Source organism: Spea bombifrons, chromosome 4 (genome assembly GCF_027358695.1).
Source record: "Spea bombifrons isolate aSpeBom1 chromosome 4, aSpeBom1.2.pri, whole genome shotgun sequence".
NCBI lineage: Eukaryota > Metazoa > Chordata > Amphibia > Anura > Pelobatidae > Spea > Spea bombifrons.
This window is the reverse complement of record NC_071090.1, coordinates 102,430,177-102,450,423: the sequence shown is the minus strand read 5'-3', so window position 1 is coordinate 102,450,423 and position 20,247 is coordinate 102,430,177. Positions and strand designations below refer to the sequence as shown.

The 20,247-nt window shown below is 40.7% G+C and overlaps 1 protein-coding gene and 1 non-coding gene across 2 annotated transcripts; both read left to right on the top strand.

Annotated features, from left to right (window-relative positions):
• The first annotated feature begins 9,648 nt into the window (after positions 1-9,648).
• Positions 9,649-9,741, top strand: TRNAI-UAU (transfer RNA isoleucine (anticodon UAU)). Its single transcript is given in 2 exon segments — positions 9,649-9,686; positions 9,706-9,741. It is a non-coding gene; the product is annotated as a tRNA-Ile (tRNA).
• A 9,007-nt stretch (positions 9,742-18,748) lies between these two features.
• LOC128491536 (olfactory receptor 1009-like) lies at positions 18,749-19,546 on the top strand. The gene has a single exon (XM_053463855.1). The coding sequence runs from the start codon at positions 18,749-18,751 to the stop codon at positions 19,544-19,546; it is 798 nt and encodes a 265-aa protein (XP_053319830.1).
• Positions 19,547-20,247: the final 701 nt, after the last annotated feature.

Genomic DNA, 20,247 nt, shown 5'->3' with positions numbered 1-20,247 from the left:
TTTTTTTTCTATTAGTTTCACCTAACCAGCTGCTTTTGGATTTCCGCTTACATCATCGGCTTTCCTTTCATCGGGGTCTAAGTGTAAGAATGATGTAAGTTTAACCATGGCCTTGTTGCTATAGCAACCAGCAGACAGGTCCAATTACATAGTACTTACATTCAAGTACCTACTTGAAAATGTACCACACCCACTGCATCAAAGCCCCGCCCACTCTACCCAACCCACATAATAAGCATCATTTTGCTCTGCCTCGGTATGATGGAGATTTTATCACCGAGTTTACAAACTGACTTGCCATTGCCACGAACCCTGTAGGCACCTGCCCATGCCCAACGGGTTATGGTGCCATCGAGAGGCAGTGCCAAGCCAAGAAAGACTCTTTTTTTTTACCTCTATGTTAAAATAAATGTATTTAGGTCAGCTCTCTTGCTTTACACACACAATATATATATATATATAATTGTTCTGCCTCCTACTCTGTATAACTTCTTGATCTTTTGATCTTCTTGAGCTTCTGATCTGCTCTCTGCACCATCTCCCTGGCTTATACAAATTATATGCAAACACACATACACTCTAACACCATACACTTACACAATGATACCGTATACTGAAACCGTACACTAATACACACACTTGGAAACTGTACACTGACACATATACCTTTTAACATTGTACACCGACACTCCCACACACACTCATTCTAACACCCCACGCTGTCTAGCATTGTACACTAATATAGATACACTCATTGTAGCACCGTGCACTGACCCTCCCCTCACACACACTATATGCTGACACATACTGTACTCTGTCGCTCTAACACACACTTATCCTAACCCTGTATATTGACACACATTTTAGCCCTGTACCCTGACACCCACAGTCACACACATACACTCAATTTAAGCAAGCATAGGCACAGACATGGTTCATTTACAGTTGCTCGACTCAGCGAAAGACACTATTAATGTTAAAATTTGAAACAATAATAAATAGTGCCCCTGGGTTAAACATGTGTTACAGAGTGAATCATTCTAGTCACTTTAGGTCCAAAAACAATAAAACCCACAACTTGTCTGACGGCACTTCAAGAATAACAAGAAGTATAAATCAGGTAAAATTATAAACTCATTTTTATTAAGGTCCTTAGTCCTTCAAAGTAAAAACCATGGCAGTACTCATTCCATAAAGTGCGGGAGTGGAAAAAGGCGAATGCTTAACACGTTACGGTTAAGGTTATCAAAAGCCACCTTACTATAATTGCTGAAAAAACCTACTGTAGATATCAGTAATTCCAATTAAAAACGGAAAAAAACACCTGTTGATGCCGCAAAGCTCCCATCCCTTGAACTGGTTAGGAGGCTGAGATTAAAAAAATAAATCTTAACTAAATTAAGTAATTAAATAATGATCTATTCAGCTTCTGACGCTCACCACTGACAAGAAAAAAAGAAGAGCTGCAGCAGCGATTAATCTAATCTTGATCTGCACAATGTAAACAAATATTGAAAAAGTAACACTAATTGTATAAATGAAACACATAGTAATAATTACCAAGTCTGTGTTATGTGCATATAGTTATAGAATTGATATAAACAAGAATCTGTTTTTTATGTGATGATACCAATTTATGATGTTTTAACATAGAATGTTCATATAGCTCCAAATCAACATAATGTCAAAATCCACACATATACAGATACAGTGCCCTTACAAGCACCTGAACATGCACACACATGTACACTGCCCATAGAAACACATAAACCATACCTATGTATACACTTGCTCATACACACATATACAAAGATCAGCCATAACATTAAGACCAGAGACAGGTGAAGTGGATAACACTGATAATCTTGTTATCATGTCACCTGTCAGTGGTTGGGATATATTAGGCAGCAAGTGAACATTTCATCCCCAAAGTTGATGTGTTAGAAGCAGAAAAATGTGTAAGGATCTGGGCGACATTGACAAGGGCCAAATTGTGATGGCTAAAATTGCAGCTCTTGTGGGGGGCTCCGGGTCTGCAGTGGTCAGTACCTATCAAAAGTGGTCCAAGTAAGGAGAACCAGTGAACCGGTGACAGGGTCATGGGCGGCCAAGGCTCATTGATGCACATGGGGGGGGGTGAAGGCTGGCTAGTGTGGTTAAATCCAACAGACGGGTGACTGTACCTCAAATTGAAGAAAAAGTGAATGCTGGTTCTGATAGAAAGGTGTCAGAACACACAGAGCATCGCAGTTTGTTGCGTATTGTATTGGGTTGCATAGCCACAGACCAGACAGGGTGCCCATCCAGCCGAAAGAGCCTGCAATGGGCATGTGAGCATTAGAACTCGCCCCCATAGAGCAAAGGAAGAAGGTGGTTGGGCGGATGAATTACGTTTTCTTTTACATCACGTAGATGGCTGCGTGCGTTGATTATCTGGAGAAAACACGGTACCAGGATGCATCCATGGAGGCCGCACCTCGCAACTTACAGGACTTACAGACCTGCTGCTAACGTCTTGGTGCAGATACCACAGCACTCCTTCAGAGGTCTAGTGGAGTCCATGCGTCGACAGGTCTGGGCTGTTTTATTTTTATTCAAGCACATTCAAAATGTTTGAATCAGCATAGATATATTTAAAATAAAATGCCATTCTGAGAAATAGCATTAGCTGGAGAACACACGGGTCCATCTTTATCCAATTTTTTCTATGTTTTAAATAAATCATTTATATTTTTTTTAATCTGTCATTATTTGTACTCCATTTTTATAATCAGCTGACCCTGAGACTCTTTGAGTATTAATCCTTTAATAGCTCATCGTGAAGGTTCTATACAGTGACTTATCAAATGTCTTCCAAATGGCTCTGATACCGGTCCTCGTAGAAGCCTAGGCTTGTCATTGTTTAAAGCTACACTTTATTGAGTCACCTGCATTCAATCAGGGATATCAACCATAACATAATGATAGCAAAAGCACCAACTGAGAATAAATTATCACAGCAGTATACAATAGGAAGGAATCAGCCCCCCAAGAATCTCCCTTCACCCTGGGATTGGGGCAAAAACCCTGAGACGCAGGGTCACACCCTCAGAGTGCTTACTAATAATTAATTCAACAAAAATAAAACACTGCTCACACTTGATTTCAAACTTATAATTATACAGGTATTAAGTATAGTTTGCAGCATGGAACAATAGGTTTGCATGTCCTTCTGTTATACACCCACAGAAAGCTAATTATCGGTGCTAATAAATTATGCACAGTTTGGCTTAGTTCAAAAACTGATATTGGTGGCTTTAGGATTGCCTGCAGACGGTAGCCCGGCATCCGACAGTCACAAAAGCCACAGTAGGGATACCATTCAGGTGCACCTCTGGCACCAACCCAGGGCAGGTACCTTAATGCTTGGAGTTCTTTGGGTCCCTAGACCTACGGTCAAAGACTATGGTTTGAGACTTCTGGTTGAAGATAAAATGGTCAGTCTATAAAAGGTTCTATGGGAATCAATGACTGTTTCTATATAACCCCCTATATTTCAGGCTATGAATGGAAAAAGATCCATTTTTGCATGTAACCACTTTGTATGGAACACAGAACTTCACTTCTTGATGATTCTCACCAGGTCACGGACAGACTCAGCATCCTACCCGTGCTACGTGTTGTCATTAATTTAAGAACATACGTTGTCACGCACCCCCTTTCACACACCCTTTATTTATATTCAGTCTTTCAAAACCTGCAACTAACCTCTCCCTATACTAATTAAAGAGAGAATGATCTTTCTCATGATATTTTGTTCCCATTTGGAATTGAATTCCCCATTGTCGTAAAGGATTAGCCGAAGGTGTCCAGTTGCCATCTTTGATATTGTTATTTCCATACGGATCTGACATGTTGAGGGAGATTTTCTGGACTTCTCTTTAAGAAGAAGCAGGCTTCTCAGGAAGCAGTCCGTACTTTGGACGTTACAAGCTGCTTTCTTTGGGCACCTGCCTGCTATCCTGAATCCAAAACAAGACCAAAGACTGATTAAGTCTTACGTTCAAAGCGCTGAAACTGATTTGAAGGTGCAGGACTGTTTTTTTTTAGGATTTGGTCGTTTGGACCAAGCAGGTGGTGATTTGAGGATTTCCAAATTTTGGTTTTCTTTAAAAAAAACATGATATATTCCCATTCCATTTCCCATAAAACTCATCATATTTCGGTGGATTCTAGAATCATCATAATCTTAGAAGGCACATTTGTAGGGTGGTGTCCCAAAACCTGTCAGGTGGCTGCCTTTGGAAAGAGGGCAGCCACCACACCTGCACTGGAAATTATAGGGTGGCACAAGAAAAGCCTGGGGCAAATCCCAAGGGTGTGCCTTATGTTTTAGAAACAGCCGCGCTGGTATAAAACCATAGGGAATGCTGATAGAGTAGGGTCTGTACTCTGACGAAAGGTACGGAAGGATACAGGGGATAATGGAAAAGCTGTAGCAATGGAAACTCTAGTATGTGTTAGGAGAAGATGCAATATGCTGTGGGGGGGGGGTTTGTATCTTAAAGAAGCTGTAGGGCAGAATAGACATGCAATTATACGTTTCCATGAGCATCTTGGGGTGCATTTAAGAGTTTGGGAAACCTTGTGCCTTCTACACGTTCAGATTCCCCTCAGTTTACTGGACTGTGGTGATGGAGGTCTCAGATCAATAATAGCTGGAGAGGCACAAATTGTCCCACCCTAAATTATCTTACCCTGGGGTAGATTCCTCCCCATGTCAATAAAACATTGTTATTGTTGCAGAAAGATGACCTCCCTGGCGCTCCTCGTTAGCTGCTTACTCATCGCATCCGCAAGTAAGTATCCTCTCTTTTTGTACACCTTTTTGGCATGCCTAAAGACGATAGACCATTTTCCCTATTCTCTTGATCCTTGTATTTAACTCTGAGAGATCTCGGTGCTGATGGCTGACAGAAGAATGTAGAACTTGGAAGAACTTCTTCTCAGTTCCATGTATCTATGTGATAAGGCCAGGCTCTACGAAATGAGCATCTGCTTAATGTATGATGTTCAAAAACGGGGGAAAAAATTTATTGTGATAACAATTAGATTTCTTGATTTCTTGATTTATTTGTATGTATGTATTGTGTTTGTGTACATATCTATATGTCATCTGTAAAAAAATAGACATGCCTTTTCATGTCGACGGCACTGCCAGATCTCAAGGCTCTTGAGTTTAAATTGAAAAGATCTTGTAACTCATTGGATCTCTCAATGGTTCATTGAGGACTCTCATGCCATACCAAGTGCTTCTATGTGGGACCAACCCATTCAATGATATGGTGCAAACCCGCCTTCCCAATGGCTATGCAGATATGGTTGCATGTGCACATAGAGAAAATCAAGCAGTACTGCTTCACTGAAGAACACGTGTAGTGCCTTGAAATGAAAAATAACATAGAAATGATATATGGGGAAAAAGTACATTCCCTTTAAACTAGGACTTTGGTCCAATTGACCACTGCCTTCCTAATCGTTTCATCAAATTACAAATAATTGTTATTGTAATGAAATGTATTTCAGCCACAAGAACACATTTAGAATACTAGAAGGCTGATGGATTTGTGCTGTGCTCTAAAAATATGTTTTTCATTTTCTAATTTAATACGTGAAGGTGCTCAGATTTGGTGGTGGGGTGGGAGTAATGGAGGAAGATCATCAGGAGGTTATAACCCTGGTGGAGGAGGAGGATCTTCTGGAGGGAATAACCCTGGTGGAGGAGGATCTTCAGGAGGTTATAACCCTGGTGGAGGAGGATCTTCAGGAGGTTATAACCCTGGTGGAGGAGGATCTTCAGGAGGTTATAACCCTGGTGGAGGAGGATCATCTGGAGGGAATAACCCTGGTGGAGGAGGATCTTCAGGAGGGAATAACCCTGGTGGAGGAGGATCGTCAGGAGGTTATAACCATGGTGGAGGAGGATCATCTGGAGGGAATAACCCTGGTGGAGGAGGATCTTCAGGAGGTTATAACCCTGGCGGAGGAGGATCTTCTGGAGGTTACAATCCCCCTGGCGGAGGATCTGGGAACACTGGGAAAAAATGTGTGCTTACCTGCAGAACAAGTAATGGAAGTGGCAACACAGCACGATGCCCAGTTGGTAAGATAATTGTCAATGTATTGCTACGTCACCTAAAAAATGTCCTGTAATTTTCATTAATTTTAATACTTACTACAGAGCACTATAAGCGTAGAGTAGCACAGATGATCTCCTGTGGACAACCCAAAAGGTTCTCCAGAAGAACATGTTTTTGCTCTGAGAAAAAATAACACAACGATAGCTGTTTTGGAAAATGTGTAGTCAACACAGTAAGCAAACTCCAAGTTCTATAGAAGGCAATATGGGTTGCCTGTGACTGACTGTTTTACATTGGATGATCTCAGGATACGTAGGTTTCACAATCCCTGTGTCATCTATCACTTCCACACCTCTAATTAGAAAGGAACAAACCCTCTGGCCGTTCATTTGGGAAATGTTTTGATAAAAAAATATATTAAGCTTAAAAAACAAAAATAACATGCTTTGGCAAAGCAATTCTATCAAACAAATAGTCATTTTGATCACCCAAATCTGTCTTGGGGTGCCAGACAAATCCAGAGGGTCTCTTTCTGTGTTTGTTGTCACTAAATTGATTGGAAGAGTTGTGTCTGATGTAACGGCGATCAGGCCTGGACTGGCAATCTGGCACACCAGAATATTGTTGAAATTATATAAAAAAAAGAAGAAGAAATACAAGTATGTAATAGAAGAAAACAAACCATAACAAATAGTTTTCTGGCATGCTTTAAGAGAAGCAAAGTCAAACAACCTCATAGAAGTTATAACTCTGTTCTGATTATTGTGTTTTCCTTTATCATGAGAATTGCTAACTTAAGGAAAATGACCCGTAAATGTATGGAAGTCTAGTGACTCTTTTATAGAGGAAACGTTGAACTAAAGTCAGGGGTTATTTCAGCGTTCCATATGGACCCATACGATATTCCGGGCTAAGTCATACAAAACAAGGGTATCTCTTGATGTTCTACTTTTCCACCTTGCTTGTCCACTTCTGGCTCCAATTGTGGACTCTTGGTTACATGGCACCCCTTCCCAGTCAATCCCAGTCCCCTTCCCAAAATAGATTAATTTTTTTGAGCATGTTCCACTATTTATTACCAAAGTCTTTATAACAAAGCCTTTAATTAATTTGACTAAGAGTGCATATAGTTCTTTTGCCTTAGAGTTCTTGGTTGTAAGTCCAGCTTGAGAATGACTGTATATCTCTCTTTTATAGGATACATCCCCACTAGCTGTGCTTGTGGAAAGGGCTGTGGCTCATGGAACATCGAGAAAGAAAACACCTGCCGCTGCCAGTGTAACGAGATGGACTGGACTTCTGCCCGCTGCTGCAAGGTTGAATAAAATGCTCCTCGCTGGACCACCTCTACTGCATATTTTTGTACATTAGTTTGCTTATGAAAACAATTTAAAAAAATAAAGCTTGTTATACCTGAGTCTTCATTGTACAAAGCATAATGAAATGAAGTTGTAATTCTACGAATCTACTAGATTTATGGAACAATACAATGACTGGCCAAGGTTCCAAGTAATTAGCTTTTACAGGGTCTATCCTCACATTGCATTCTCACAGTCTAATTTATACACAAATAATACACACAAAAAATCCATGTGTGCGGTGCAGCTCCCCGCTAAGTCAGATAGGCCATCCTGCACTAATAGCGCCACATGGGTGCTGTAGCGAGCAGCCAGGGGCTGGATATCCCTGACCAAATGCTATGTGAACGGAAAAACCATATCCTGCCGTCAGCCGCAAGGGTTTGGGTATTCCATGTATCATATGGCAAGGGAGATTCCACGAATCTTCCAAATGTGGTTGCCCAAACCAAGAACTCATGCCCCTGTGGAACCTGTGAAAGCCTACGCTGCGGCTCAGAAGTATCGGATAAAGAAGGAACGGTATAAATGCCAAGATTGCAGAAAGTGGTTTCATCGTGGCTCACACCTTGAAGACCGCCAGAAAACCCATACAAGAGAGAAGCCTTTTACGTTCTAAGAGTGTGGGAAAACATTTTTCATAAAGCCATGGAGGGCAAATCACAGCTACGGTGAAGTTTGACGTTTGTTGGAACATTGCTATATATTTTTTTCTGGTTTTTGATAATGTAGCGCTCTTGTGTGTGCTTTCGTGTTTAGCTTTCAAAATGTGTTTCCAGGTCAAAAGGGTGGTTAAGAAAACCCAAGGTTACTTTTATCTTTATCTTCGACAGCCATGATACAAGCAATGTCAGCTTCATAAGGCTGTTGTAAAGGGAATATCATACACCGTGCGATGAGGCTAACTTTCACGGCAGGGTCACGTTACGCCATCCCCACCACTTTCCCGTCTCCGAAAGAGGACTGACCCTTGTTGAAGATTTTTTTCCCCTGGTGCTGCCCACTCCTGCCCTCCATAAAGTCGGGATTTATTGGTTTCTGAGGAGGCACAACCAAGGAGTCACTTGAAGTAGGCATCTAAAGCAACTTGCAAAGACCCAAAATATCTAGGTCTGCTTTACTTCTTTATTACTAATAAAGCCAACATCTTAATGGTTTCTCTGGAAATAAATAAAGGCTGAGAGTCAAGTTTAAGTTACAACCATGGGTAAAGTGTATAGAGCCTTTAAAAATAGTGTTTTCTTTGACTAGGACATCAAAAACCGCATGCAATCGATCAGGTTTTAATAGTTTGTTAACGTTTATTAAAGATTTGGTCCTGGTGATAGACGTCCAGGGTGATGCACATACTATAAACCAGAAAACAACAGCTGAAGATGAATGGTTTAGCGACTGGGTCGAATCGTTAAGTCTTATTGTAGTCATCTGTTCATCCCCACTCTTTGAGGGGTCTCATGTCAACGGGGCAGTGGTCTTGGATCACTAACTCTAAGTGATAGAGTATGACGTTAAACATGTGTTCATGCTGTCGGTCACCTCCTGTTACAATAATGTTTTTTTTCCTGCAATCAAAGAAAATAATAAAAATTGCCAAACAGTAAAAATAGTATTTTTTTCTGGCGAACTACATGGTAAGAATTAAAATTAACACGTTGAATGTAGTGTAAAAAAATATTAACAGTGAAAAGCATGGGAATAGTACTGTTTCAGTAAAGTAAAGCACAACGTACACTAGGTGGTGATCTCTACTAATCTTACAACCCCAATCTCAGATTATACTGAAATATAAGAAGTTTGTGTGGAACAACACCAATTAACAAAGAAGCTATAAAACATTCATTAAAAGAAGTACGTTCCTAGTTGTATATAATGCATGGTTAATGAGGGTCTTTAAAGTCATCTTACCCATTTCAAGGTGCTGTACCACTTAAACGGAGGACCACTTGCATGTTAATTAATGAAAAATTTGACCTGACATGTTATCCTTTCCTCTGAATATTTCATAAGATTATACAGTTTTGTGTCATATGACAAGTAAGCTGTTCCCCAAAAAATTATAGATGAGGCAAAATCTTACATGTTTTTTGGAGTCCTGGGGGGAGGGGAGGGGAGGGGGGGGTCTAATGCCATATTGAGTCACACAAAAGGTTCAAATCGGTCCACCATGTATCGCTCCAGTGGCGCAATCGGTTAGCACGCGGTACTTATAAGGCAGTATCCAGTGAGCAATGCCGAGGTTGTGAGTTCGAGCCTCACCTGGAGCATGTTTTGCACCGCATTTAAATATATGTAAAAAAATATGTATACTTGTCATAAAAGGGTTATATTCAAAAAAGGACAATTCTGGACAAAAAAGGACAAAAATGTAATATAGTCATCATAGTTACCAATGGGATGTTCCCTATTGGACATTTCCAGTAATGCCAGTTTTTTAAACTTTGGACCATTGTTACGTAAAAACCCTGTTGTTGTACAAAAGTCAACACTCGACCGAGACAAAATTACTATCTACAGAACTACAACAACAGATTATAATGAGATCACAGAATTAGGGAATCTGTTTTTCATTTTTAGGGAATTTTCCCATTAAATTTTAACAGTCTATCAAAAACCATCAAAGCTTTAGTATATAAATTTAGGGCACTTTCCCTTGATGAAGTTTGTCTCTAGCACTGCCATCTTGAAAGCACTTGCTTGCTGATGTACAAGAAGGTCTGTTGGTGGCGCCCCCTATCAGTGTAGAGTCCTAGGCAGCCATCTTGGTTACTAACATGGCAGGGTTTACCCTGGGTCAATTTCTGCCTGGTTGACTGGTAGGATGCACCATTTTTTAACGCTTTTCATTCCTCTTTAACCTGAAATGCGAAGGAAATTTCTGTGCAGAAATTTATCTGTAAAACAGCATTTCTTTCATCATATACATAGTTTCATATATTATTTTTCATACAGGAGGTACATTGTTCACTTTTAGATGATGAATTTCCCTCCTACACTGCATATCAACCCCTGACGAAGCTGTTTGGGTGAAACGTGTGTTAGGCGTTCTTCCCGGTTACCTGCTAGACCCCTCTGCTTTATTAATTTAGATCAGTATACACGGTAGTGCTTTTGGGGTGCCGGCTGATAAGGCCTTCCACCACCCATTGCTGATGCGCGAGCTGACAGAAAGGGTTGATTTCATCAGAGTGAATACCTTTCCAATTAGGATATTACATATTAGATATATTCCGTTATTTGTGTTCGGGTTACTGGAAGACTGATGTGCGCTTTCAATTTTTCCTTTTTAAGCATTGAGTGACTTGTGGCAATTTAGCCCTGATTTTCACTCGCCATGCACACCATCTCGATTTTTTTGTATACGTGTCCAGTATTATTTAACGTATGGAGTGATTATGTATGATCAGATTTTAACCAGGTTTGATTAAAAGTTATTCGTTTTTTGGGGCTCTTTTCCTAACATATTATATTTAATATTAAAGTTAGCTACAGATGTGGTTAACTATATTTGCAGTTTGTGTTGAGTTGTTTTTTTTAACACTGAAAGATACCGTATTTGCTCGATTATAAGACGACCCCCCAAAATCTGAATATTAACTTAGGAAAAAAAGAAAAAGCCTGAATATAAGACGACCCCAAAGGAAAAAAGTTTTACCAGTAAATGTTAATTCATGTAAACTATTTTTTTTAATAAAAGCTATGATTGAGAAAAATATTTTTTTTGTTTTTATTTCCTTGTATTTTCCAGTTACGCCCCCCAGTTACGCACATCTGCCCCCAGGCTTGCCACACCAATATGGCACTGTGGCCCATGATATGCCTTTTAACCCTCTATATGCCACTGTGCCCCATGGTATGCCTTTTGACCCCCTATGTGCCACTCTGCCTCCAGAGATGCCTTATACCCCTATATCCCATTCTGGCATTTAGGGGGTTAAAATGCATATTATGGGGCAGAGTGGCATATAGGGAGGTATAAGCCATTTCAGGAGGCAGAGTGGCATTAAGGGAGTTAAAAGGCATTGTATAGAGCACTCTGCCTCCAGAAATGCCTTATACCCCTATATGCCACTCTGGCATTTAGGGGGTTAAAAGGCATATTAAGGGGCAGAGTGGCATAGAGGGAGGTATAAGGCATTTCAGGAGGCAGAGTGCTCTATTAAATGCCCCCTTAACGCCACTCCAGAAATGCCCTATGCCCCCATTTAACACACACACACACCCTATACCCCCGTGTAACTAACACACACACACACACTCTCTCTCAGATTCCCCCCCCCACGAAGACGATCACGAAGAGTCAGATGCTGAGGCTTGCAGACAAACAGTGGTGCCAGGGTGTACTGGAGTCTGTATGGGAATAAAACAAAGGAGGATATTAGCAAAGCTCTTACATAGAAACGAAAGATAAATATGCCTTTTAGAAAGTCATTGTATGTGTCATGTGTGTATGTATATCATATTTTGTTTCATATGAAAAAATCCAATTAAAATGATTGACCTGTTCCATTAGTGTAATTTTGCACAATTGCAGAATACATTTGAAAAAAACATTTCTTGTAAAAATCACTTGAGGATAATTGGCGACATAGTCTCTTCAGTGCCACTTCCCTAAGGAGACCTCTTGTGGGTTCTTGAGGATAAGGCCGTATAACATCGAAAACTATATTAAGATTATTAGCAGCCCGGACAAACATTGGGGACCAGAATAGTATCAGCATGTGTTTATCATTGCAAGAAGATTGAGAAAATCGAGAAAATCAAATAGATGTGTTTTAAATAAATCTTAATTACTTGAATGCACTTAACATTTTTATAATAAAGGGTTCAGTGGTAGCACATTACACTGGGCCAATGGTGTATTCTTAATGGGGGCAGCAGCCCCTCTGCTGCACAACCAGATGCCTGATTTCCTTAATTGCGCAGTGTGTAATTTCTTGAAGTACTATCTTTGGGTTGTGTTTCAGTAAAACTAAAGCCTCATTTTTGTAGAACACAAAATTATTTTGTTCCGTTAAGTTAATTGTTAAGCAGGCCAAAGAAGGGGGTTGTGCACGTGGGGAATGTCCAAGCAGTCCCCTTGGAACGTATCAAAGAAAGGCCACCAAAGAAACCAGTTTTATACTGCTCTTGAGTGGTGTTTCAGTAGCACACATACACTACCAGCAAAGCCAGCTGACTATTCCACATCAGCTTCAATAAGAGCAACCATGAGCTTAGGGTTAATGAAGGCTATCGGCGCCACAATCTCATTATATATCATTATATATTGAGCCAGACACTGAGAGTGGTGCAGGATGACTTATATCATTATATACTGAGGCAGACACTGAAGGTGGTACAGGATGACTCCTTTCCTTATATAGTGAGCCAGACATTGAAGGTCATACATCATGACTGCTCTCATTATATAGTGAGGCAGACACTGAGAGTTGTACAGGATGACTCCTATCGTTATATGGTGATCCAGACACTGAGGGTTGTACAGAATAACTCCTATCATTATATAGTGAGCCAGATACTGAGGGTCGTACAGCATAACTCCCATCACCTGATCTTGATGGTGGTGTAGCGCCCAGAGAAAGCTGGGCCAAGGGTATTCACTGCACCAACCTATCATTGAACACTATGGGGCTTTCCATCCAAAGGGCCTTTGTCAAAAGCAGCAGTAAAATTAAATTCACATGATTGGACATTTTATCGCTGTGGGCTTCCTTCTCCATTATTGACAGGGAAACCTTCAGGCAGTTTCAAGAGACCGTTGCTTGCTGCTACCATTTCCCCTATTCATTACCGTCAGCAGCAACATAATGCTCTCCCTGTAGCGTTCTTGTGTGTCATTGGTGGAAGATTAGCTCTCCGAGGAGCAAACAGCACACATCACTAACGCACAGCATGCCTTTCTTTCATTGGTGCACTGTTGGCAGCCCAAAGAAGGAGAATGAAGAGGGTGCCACTGTAGCCATGCAGGTTACAGTAGGTTATGGTGGGGTGATTGGGTCAGAAGGGCAGCAGGAGTATAAATCCTTTCTACTCCATGCTGATGTTATGGATGAGCACCACATATGAGTTCTTAGAAAGATGCTGGACCACAGGCAGGCACACCATGGAGTTTGTGGGTTTGCGTTGCATGGCACATATACTGCATCTGGTGGTATGTGTGGTAACTTGTCTAGTCTTCGTGATCTCCATAAACAAAGCAAAAAGGTTTAGGTGGGCGTTCTTAGAATCGTTCCTTCCCTCTCACAGTTCAAGACTCAAGTGCTTAAAGGAAGTGATGCATGAATACACTGCCAACAGGATGTGATGTCAAATGAAGGGTATATATTATAATGCCACACAAGAAAATGTCCTCTGAGCAGAAAATTGGAGCAGAATTTAAGTCAAAGCACTGTCAGTTTTTGCTCGGTCATCCCCTTTACTCACCTGTTCGAGAAAATGCATGACGTCATGGAATACAATAAAGTCTTGACAACAGATTACATTTGCAGGTTGAAACCCTGATTGGAAGACTGATAGAGAATTAGGCACATTCAAGCCATCATGGACACCCTGGAGTATATGCTGGCCACCTCCTGTGACCCAAGAGTAAACAGCAAGTTGGCCGTTAAAAATAAATGTAAAACTTTAGGGGGACATGCTTGTCTGTAGGGTGTGTGAGATGCACCACAAAACATCACTCTTAGAGAACAAGAGATGGAAATGGAAACTTCCAGCAGCAGTGGCAGTAACATCACCCAGGTGTACAATTCCCAATCCCATTGTCATTTGCCCAAATTATTCTAGTGCTGCTGTATCACTTTCTTTACTCTGAGGGATCAAGACATTCAAATTGTCTTATTTTGGGAAAATTCAGTTCTACACCACATGGCTTGGTATATCTGTTTGCCAGTCCTGCCCAGTGCTCTAGTGTTGCTGCTGCTGCTCTTACTCTGAGAGATCAGTTCAAAATGGTAACATTTTTGGGAAAATTCAGTCCTATAGCATGCTGCTTGATGTATCTGTCCATTGATGTAGTGCTGCTGTTGCCGGTGACCCTACAAAGCAAAACCTAGTCCGGGTTTCTTCCTAAGCCCTAAGATACTGCTGCTGTGAGTGAAAGGTGAGACCTTCCCCACTGAACATATTACTCAGATTTTTTGTTTAGGGATTAAAAGCCCTCAGAATTTCATCCAAGACGGAAGGCCAGGAAACTTGTCCAAAAACAAAACAAAAACTTCATACGAATCAATTCATCTGCAAGGCAATATAGTGACCAAATATACCCTCCACTTTCTTCCTCTACTGTAGAGGTAAAAATTAGCAAAAATACCCAAAGAGAGGCCCAGTCCACTTGCCTCTCACTCGTGCTCCATCTTGTTCCTGGTAAAATGAAGGGGAGTTTAATTTAATTCAGATCTAAATATTTTTAGAGAGGGATGAGAACTGTCCCATTTTCCCCTTCTCCACCTGTCCTGGGAAATAGGGATAATGCTGAAATAAATTAAAAAAAAACCTAAGCATCCTAAGGGTAATATGAGGTAGGATAGTAAAAATCACCATCCACAACCTTAGCATTCAAAGGGGTGCAAACCTGTGAAACTTCTCAGAGCCTGTCCGGTGATGATAAACAAGATGTTGGATCTTGTTTTAGGAGAGACTCGTGGAAAACATTTGGTATTTTCGTCAGAAAAGGCAGTCGAAAGGAGTAACTTAAGAAATAGTGGTAAAAGGTCTTCTGAATCAAGCACCTAATTCAGAGGAGGGCTGGTATAGACTTTTTTTTTGGAAGCCCTGGAAATGATTAGTTGAAGGGCTGCATGACTGGGGCAGTACAGCCTGACCATGAAGGGGTTAACAATCTAATTAGCAGGGTTGTGTAGAGGATGTAGTAAGGTGAAGCAGAGGTCACCGGATTTGGAAAAGGTATAAAGATACATGAGGAGATAACATCTTCATTCAGTTAACTTGTTAACCTCGTTGCTGAACACGCCCGCCTTGCAGGGCCGGCCCTATAATGGGGCAGACTGGGGCAATTGCCCCAGGCGGCACTTTAGAAGGGGCGGCACTTTGCCGCCCCAAGCGCTTTTTTTTTTTTTGAAGCGGAGGAGAGAGAGAGGGGCGCCGAGTGGTTTTCGCTTACCCGCTCGGCGCCCCTCTCTCTCCTCTGCGGCGAGTCTCCCTGTTCGGTCCCGGTGCCGGCTTGTAATGCAGAGCGCCGGAAGTGACGTCAATTTCCAGCGCTCAGCATTACAAGCCGGCACCGTGGCAGAGCAGGGAGACTCGCCGCAGGACTCTTTAAAGGTAAGCACCGGGGGGGGGGGCGTCGGTGAAGTTTAAAATGCCGCCCCCCCCCGGCGTCGGCGGGGGGGGCGGCATTTTAAACTTCGCCCCAGGCGGCGTTAAGTCTTCGGCCGGCCCTGCCGCCTTGTTTATTGGTGGGTGTTCTTCTTGCGTCTTTGTCACAGCCGGGTATTGGCGGTGGATAAATAAGGTGGGGGGGCACTTCAATATCTAGCCAGCAGGTGGTGGTACTTATTGGATTAGTACATTGGGCCCTCTGAGCTGGTGTTTGGCAGCTAGGGGGTTAAAAAATAACATTTCGTTTAGGGCTGGTGCTTAGCCGCGGGTGACAGGTTTGCCTGTCTTTCCCCCATTTGTGGTATTATGAAAATATATTGATATTTATCCACTCATGTTAATATTTTCCTATTTCATGTTAATAAAGCTGTGGCCTTCTCGATCCAACAAAAGTGTCAGTGTTTTTCTTAAATAAAAAAATAAAATTATGGGAAGGAAAATTGGACTTGCCTAAGTCATGTAGATAACCATAGTTTAGACCAAGGTTTGTACAAAGGAACTGGCCTGGTAGTTTGGGAAGAACAAAAATGAAATGTGATTGTTTAGAAAAGCTATACTACCAAACTACTGAAAAAGTGAAAAAGTGGTGGGAAAGGGTTAACTTTGCAGGGGTCAGGCAAAGGACAGCCTGGTTTTGTTTTGAATGCGCTCGCGCCGCTTAGTTTTGCCCGCTTTTTTTGAGGGAATGTTCTCGTTGGCAGCTCGCGCCGCTTAGTTTGCCTCATGCTTTTGCATTCCTATTGCACTCGCGGACAGCTCGCGCTATAGTTTGGGCGGGATTTTTCTCTATATAAGCGCTGTTTCTGAGGAGTTCGTTTCACGACCCCAGGCTAGCGTTAACTGACTGCACTGACCTTTTGAGTCCGGTGAGCGGCGGTTTTCAGCAAAGCCTCGGGGAGCAGCATGGAAGAGCTGCTGAATTGTCGCCCGCCCTCCCTCCCTAATTATGTTTATGTATATGTTTATTTTTTATATATTTTAAAAAAAAAAAAGTTATATATTTATTCATGTCGTGGCTTTTATTGGGGTTAAGTTGCTTTCTGTAAAGAGAGTGAACATGGGGTTTGTTTCAGTGGTAGGCCGACCGGCTGTTGGGGCAGTCGGCCTTGATTGAATTTATTAACTCTGTGGTTTGGACCAAGAGTTTTTGGTTATTTATGAAGTTGATACTAAGTTAATGGTTGAGTGTTTATGGTGGTAAATTTGTTATAAGCTAAATAAAAGACCACGGCCTTTGTTCATCCAAAGAAATTGTGTCTGTGTATTTTATTTATTATTTGGTTACAATTCATTACACCATACAACCACATGTTCTGTGATTAACGTAAATCCAGGTTAAAGCCAACTGAAACAGCCCCACAGAGTGTCGCTAAGAAGTTTTCTGCCTAGCACATGACTTCTATCACTTGTGTAATTTGGCAGAAATCCACAAGACTTTGTAGAAAACATTTCTAAAACCGCTGGAAGATAATTAGGTGTCTGGCCTCCTGAGAATAACTTCTTGTGCTAGACAGACCTCTTGAGTATTCCCGAGGATACGGCAGTAGGTCAATAAAAACTATAAAAAGCAGATTACCTGGACAAACACATTTGTCTCGCTGCAAGGAGGTCTAGAAAACATAGTAAGACATGGTAAGATTTTTTTAAATCTAATTTATCTAGAAATCAAGGCTTAACAATAGCATCATAATGCTTTTTTTCTTGTTATACTTCTCAATGTACATTAAAGGGGAAAGCAAACGGAAATTAATGTACATATTCATTTCTCTATGTCTTACGTTTATCACCCCATTTTCCCTCTAGATTGTAAGCTTGCGAGCAGGGCTCTCTCCACCAAATGTATCGGTTTGTCTTAGTCTGTCAATTCTTGTCTTGTCATATGCCTTGAATTTATGTATTGTATTAAGCGCTGCGTAAACTGTTGGCGCTATATAAATAAAAGATAATAATAATAATAATAATAATAAAATGTTACCTATGCATCTTTCATATATAATTTAGCACATATAATTTAGATAAACATTAAGTTATCGTTAACATATCTTATCACTATTTTCTAACTTGGATTACTGAACTGCTTGGAGTGATTCCTGTTTTTAGCAGCTGACAATCTAGAATTATTGTTATAATGATTTAACCTAAAAGAAGGTCAACGACCAAGTAAGATCTGAACACTTATAGGAAAGAAAATTGTCAGAGTAGATTGGAATGATGTCTTCCAACAAGTGTTCCTGTTTGTATGTTTTTGTGGTTCTTAAAATTAACGTAGCACTAAACTAATTTTAATTTTTTTTTTTTTTACTTTTAAGAAAATGTATAAGAAAAACTTACGTACATTAAAGAAAGGCTTGCTCAATCATCCACTTAAGAATTATGGAGAAAATCTCCCCTTAACTTACCTGCTCATATATGCCTCCGTGCGCTCTCCTTGACTTCTCTGCAGACGTGTCCTACCACGTAGGAGTCAGTTACATCCTTAAACCACTATTGGGTCCTTACCCTTGTGGAGTGCGACCTGGTGTCCACCGCAGCCCTACGGCACGCTGGCACTAGTCACTTTTTTGTTATTCTTCACTGAGGAACCACTGACCTCGGGGCTTAAACCCCCCTCAAAAAAAAAAAAAAAAAAACTATTGGGTCCTTACTTAACAAAATGACAAAAAATAGTTGAACACATTCCTAAAGTTTACCTTCCAAACTTGTCTATTTTTACCAATTTCATGTTTCAGAGATTAACTTGATTAACTTGCATTTATTTATATTTGAAAGTCTGAGCATCATAAGAATGAGACAATAATCAAGGATTTCTGGATTCTGGGATTTGAGAACATCCACAATATTAAAATCATACTCTATATTGTGTTCCTGGTAAGTTATATTTTAACGTTATTGGCTAATTTCACAATCATATTACTGGTCGTCACATGCCGCCACATGGATGCTCCAATGTACTTCTTCCTCGGCCACCTGTCTTTAAATGACTTACTTCTGTCTACGACCATTGAACCTGAAATGCTCCAGATCATATTGAGAGAAGGAACTGCTATGTCCAAGCCCGGCTGCTTCACCCAATTATACTTTTTCTGTGTGCCCACTGCTAATGAGTGTTTACTCCTCACTGTGATGTCATACGACCGATATTTAGCTGTCTGTTGCCCATTGCGTTATTCCTCCATCATGGACGTTAAACTCTGTATTCTTCTAGCAACCTTATCTTGGGAATGTGCAATACTTATAGCTTTACCACATATTATTATTTTACACGCGATGACATTTTGTGGGTCAAATATAATTAACCATTTTTATTGTGACCTCATTCCACTTCTCAAACTTTCTTGTTCAGACACGTCGGCCAATGAAGAAATAATTACTATAGGTTCTATCCCAATGGTATTTGTTCCATTTAGTTTTATCTCCATAACGTATTTTAACATCATTGTGGCCATCCTCCGGATCTCTACCTCATCTGGGAGAGAGAAAGCCTTCTCCACCTGTAGCTCTCACCTAACTTCAGTCTGTATGTATTATGGGACATTAGTGTTTAACTACCTGATTCCGTCTAAAGGACAATATATTGGATTGCAAAAAATGATTTCTGTGTGTTACACGGTTGTGATCCCATTGTTGAACCCTGTTATATACAGTCTAAGAAATGAAGAGATTACAAGGGCATTAACGAGATTTTACTTTCAACTAATTTCAAGTACTTTTTTTGTATCGTATACGTCTTAAGTTGCATATCACTACATATAGCTACAATATTAAATGTGTGTGTCTGTATGCATGTATATGTTGAACTCATGTGTGATCTGCTGGAGAAACGTCAAGGTCCAAAATATCTCCTCTCAACAACCAATCCTCTGACGTAAGATATAAGTTTATGTATGTATAGCTTTGTGATATAAATTATATCATTAAAGACAGTATAGTTTTGCAATACTAACGCTATAGGAAGACTTGTATTAAGCCTGGAAGGTTTTAAGAGCCTTTTCCCTCTGTTCCCAGGAAAGTTTTCAGGCATTTTATATAGTAAATAAATGTTTGGTGGCACTAGTTGGTGTGCGGAGTATATTTATTTTTGCGTTGTTTGGGAACAAAACAGTCCTGCCGACTGAAAATAAGTTATTTTAATAAATTCTACCGAACAGGCCTGTCTTTTATTGTTAACAAGGTTCGTGGAAATTATTGGCTCCCTTGTGCTGGTCTCTGCCGTGTATCTTAAGAGTAGCTACTGAATAATTTTTAGCCTGAAAGGCCCATGGTCACTGTCTGGGTAACAAAAAATACAAATATGACTACAAAGGTGTGAAGGGATACATTTTAGTTGCTCTTGGAAGATGTATAGGTGTGTGTGCTTGTGTCAAGATGGTGGCTTGCAGAGGGCTTGTGGTGTTTCAGGAAAGCTTCAGGAAAGAGATGAACAATTTACACAG